At 38.3% G+C, this 2,971-nt stretch overlaps 1 protein-coding gene across 1 annotated transcript in view; it reads right to left on the bottom strand.

The window, feature by feature from the left end:
- The window catches only part of CFAP47 (cilia and flagella associated protein 47), a 492,482-nt gene that overhangs the window by 481,368 nt on the left and 8,143 nt on the right, over nucleotides 1–2,971 (bottom strand). The window contains 1 exon segment of the mRNA XM_077760783.1: nucleotides 1,054–1,169. Within this exon segment, the coding sequence (XP_077616909.1) occupies nucleotides 1,054–1,169 (116 nt within the window).

Here is a 2,971-nt window from a genome sequence, read left to right as displayed (position 1 = left end):
CACAGAGCCCAATGCGGGGCTCGAACTCCTCAACTGTGAGATCATGACCTGAGCAGAAACCTACAGTCAAATTCTTAACAGAATGAGTCACCCAGACATCCCCTGCCTTTGTTTTAATAATTCTCACTGCTCAATCAAGCAACCGCAGAGAATATCCTCACTTAATGTAAAATAGGTTAGGATTTAAGACCAGTTTTATGTATTCAAGGTGCAATCTCAGAGAAAAATGCCCTCACCATGTGGGGCTAGTCCACATGTCAGCCTGGCAGAAATGAAAGTCTTGCCACCCCAGATCCTGACCATCTAGTGAGGACAATGAAGGGTAAGTGATTTTATACCTACTCTATACCATCAATGAATAGTGTGCATGAACACACAAACATACAGACACACAAGCCTTTATGGAAACTCTTAGGTCACAGTGAAAATCTCTAGAAATAATCCCATCTGATGAGAAAAGCAAGTACTCTTCCAACAAAAAGTTAGTAAGAGCCTTCCAAGGATCATCACGTGAATTCAAAGTTGAATATGATAGAGGAAAAAAACAAATAGGTACTGAGTGCGTATGATGGGTCAAGTGCCACACTACAACCCTAAGTACATACATCATTAACCATAGCTCATTTTATTAACCACAGTTTATAAATGAGAACTATCAAGTTCAATGTCCTAAAAGATACTTGCCCCAGATAACACAGCTAGTAACACACTGTGCTCTGATTCTATCCCTGGATGGCTCGCTCTAAGGATGATGTCACTCCCATAACACCATCCTGCCTTCTGTCCTCAGGGAGACCACCAGTCACCTGGGAGTCGGGCTGTTCATCAGAATCATAGGGAAACAGATTCATCTTTCCTGAATTATTATTTATCAGTCCTTTATAGTAATCCTATTTAAGAGCCTTCAGTTTTGAGCTATTTCAAATGACAGACATCTTGTGTGGGGAGAAGGAATGAATAAGAGAATCCATGAATTGTACACGGTATACATTTCAAATAATACCAACTTTCTTCCAAAAGTGTGAATTAATTGATATGACAGAAAGTATTTACCTGGAGCTCTGCCATGATTAACGATACTAATCTCTTTACAATATACTTTGCTATTGGCAACCAATGTGCCAAAATTAACTTCTGACTCAATTTCCAACTGACAGGCTGGAATCAATCTAGGGGAGGAGAAAAGAGGAAAACATAATTAACAATTATAACGTCATACTTAAATCCACAGGGGGACATAGATAGACATTTTTATGTTAATTCCCTTTAAGACATTTACATTTCCTTAAGTCTGTTGATGGCATATTTGCCAGTAAAAGAACTGTGAAATAAAGACATGAAAACAAGATAATGAGATACATTTTTAACAAAGAGATGAGACTTTAGGCATCTAAGGACATGGTATACCCTCCTAAGTACTCACCTTGAAAGGCTACCCACATCTCAGTATTTTTGCTGCTCAAAACAGTTTTAGAATCTCCACCTAAGCCTATGATACATTCTTTGGCCCCTCCTCAAAAAAGGGTGGAATTGATCTTAACAAAGTAAACTAGTTTAGATGATGCCAAATTTGATGAAATAAAGGAAGGTGTTAGGCCATAAAATATCATTTGGGGACGAAAACAAGATCTAAGCACAAAAAGATACAATTGATTTTTCACCTGTATCTCTATCTTAGAGGGTTCACTGTAGCAGATCTATAGCATGGGTTTCATACACGTTTTAAAAATCCATTATAATCCTATATGCACATCTCATAAGGATACATATATTTTATATATGGATAATTCATAATTTACAAACAAGTATACTATCCTGTTCAATTCTAAAAACTTCATTAAAAGGAAATAAATATTATTATGACTCTTATGCTACAGATGAAAAGCCAAACACTTCAAAAGCCTCAATGATTTACCTGAGAAATTATTTGTATACAAGATTGATGAACTCAGCCTTGATTCTGTTAGATTTGAAGTGCCTTACTCTTACAAACCTAACAATGATAACAGTGCCAATAATAAATATAGTAATAACTGCTCCTTAGGTTATTTAATTACTGATTCCTTAGGTTATATACCAGACACATAAATTAAGTAATTTACTCCACATAAGATACAACCTCCAAAATATAAATGCATACACACACACAGGCGTGCACGCACAAACACATAAATAAGAATGCCTGAACAAAACATTCACAAATACTGCTTTATGCACTTGTGTTCCGGGCCTTCTTTCTGAGATATATGTTTATATGGGAGTGTTTGTGTATTAGTGGATAGATAGAGACATTCCAGAGATCAGGCAGGACTATCCTGTATATGCTGCTTCTTTAAGGAATACCCATGTTCTTCTCACAAAGACATTATAATTTAGTAACAGGAAAGATCAGTGACCTCAGTGTACATAATCACATTATTAAAAAGTTTACATGGGGTGCCTGGGTGGCTCAGTCGGTTAAGCGTCCAACCTCGGCTCAGGTCATGATCTCAAGGTTCGTGAGTTCGAGCCCCACATCGGGCTCTGTGCTGACCGCTCAGAGCCTTGGAGCCTGCTTCAGACTCTGTGTCTCCCTCTCTCTCCACGCTTCCCCTGCTCACACTCTCTATCTCTCAAAACTAAACAAACATTTAAAAAAATTATAATAAAAAAAATAGAGAATTTACAGGATGGAAAAGAGGAACTCATTACACAAACAATATAAGATATAAAGCCAAACGTTTGTTCAAATTATTTCTCTAGCTGGGTTCAGAGAAGTGTCTTAAAAATAATTTGTTGGAGGGGAGCACCTGGGTGGCTCGTCAGCTGAGTGTCCAACTTCAGCTCAGGTCATGATCTCATGGTTCGTGGGTTCGAGCCCTGCATCAGGCTCTGTGCAGACAGCTCAGAGCCTGGAGTCTGCTTTGGATTCTATGACTCCCTCTCTCTCTGCCCCTCCATTGCTTGTATTCTGTCTCTCTCTCTTTCTCTC

This window comes from Crocuta crocuta, unplaced genomic scaffold (genome assembly GCF_008692635.1).
Source record: "Crocuta crocuta isolate KB4526 unplaced genomic scaffold, BGI_CrCroc_1.0 scaffold696, whole genome shotgun sequence".
Lineage (NCBI taxonomy): Eukaryota > Metazoa > Chordata > Mammalia > Carnivora > Hyaenidae > Crocuta > Crocuta crocuta.
This window is presented reverse-complemented; position numbering and strand designations above follow the sequence as displayed.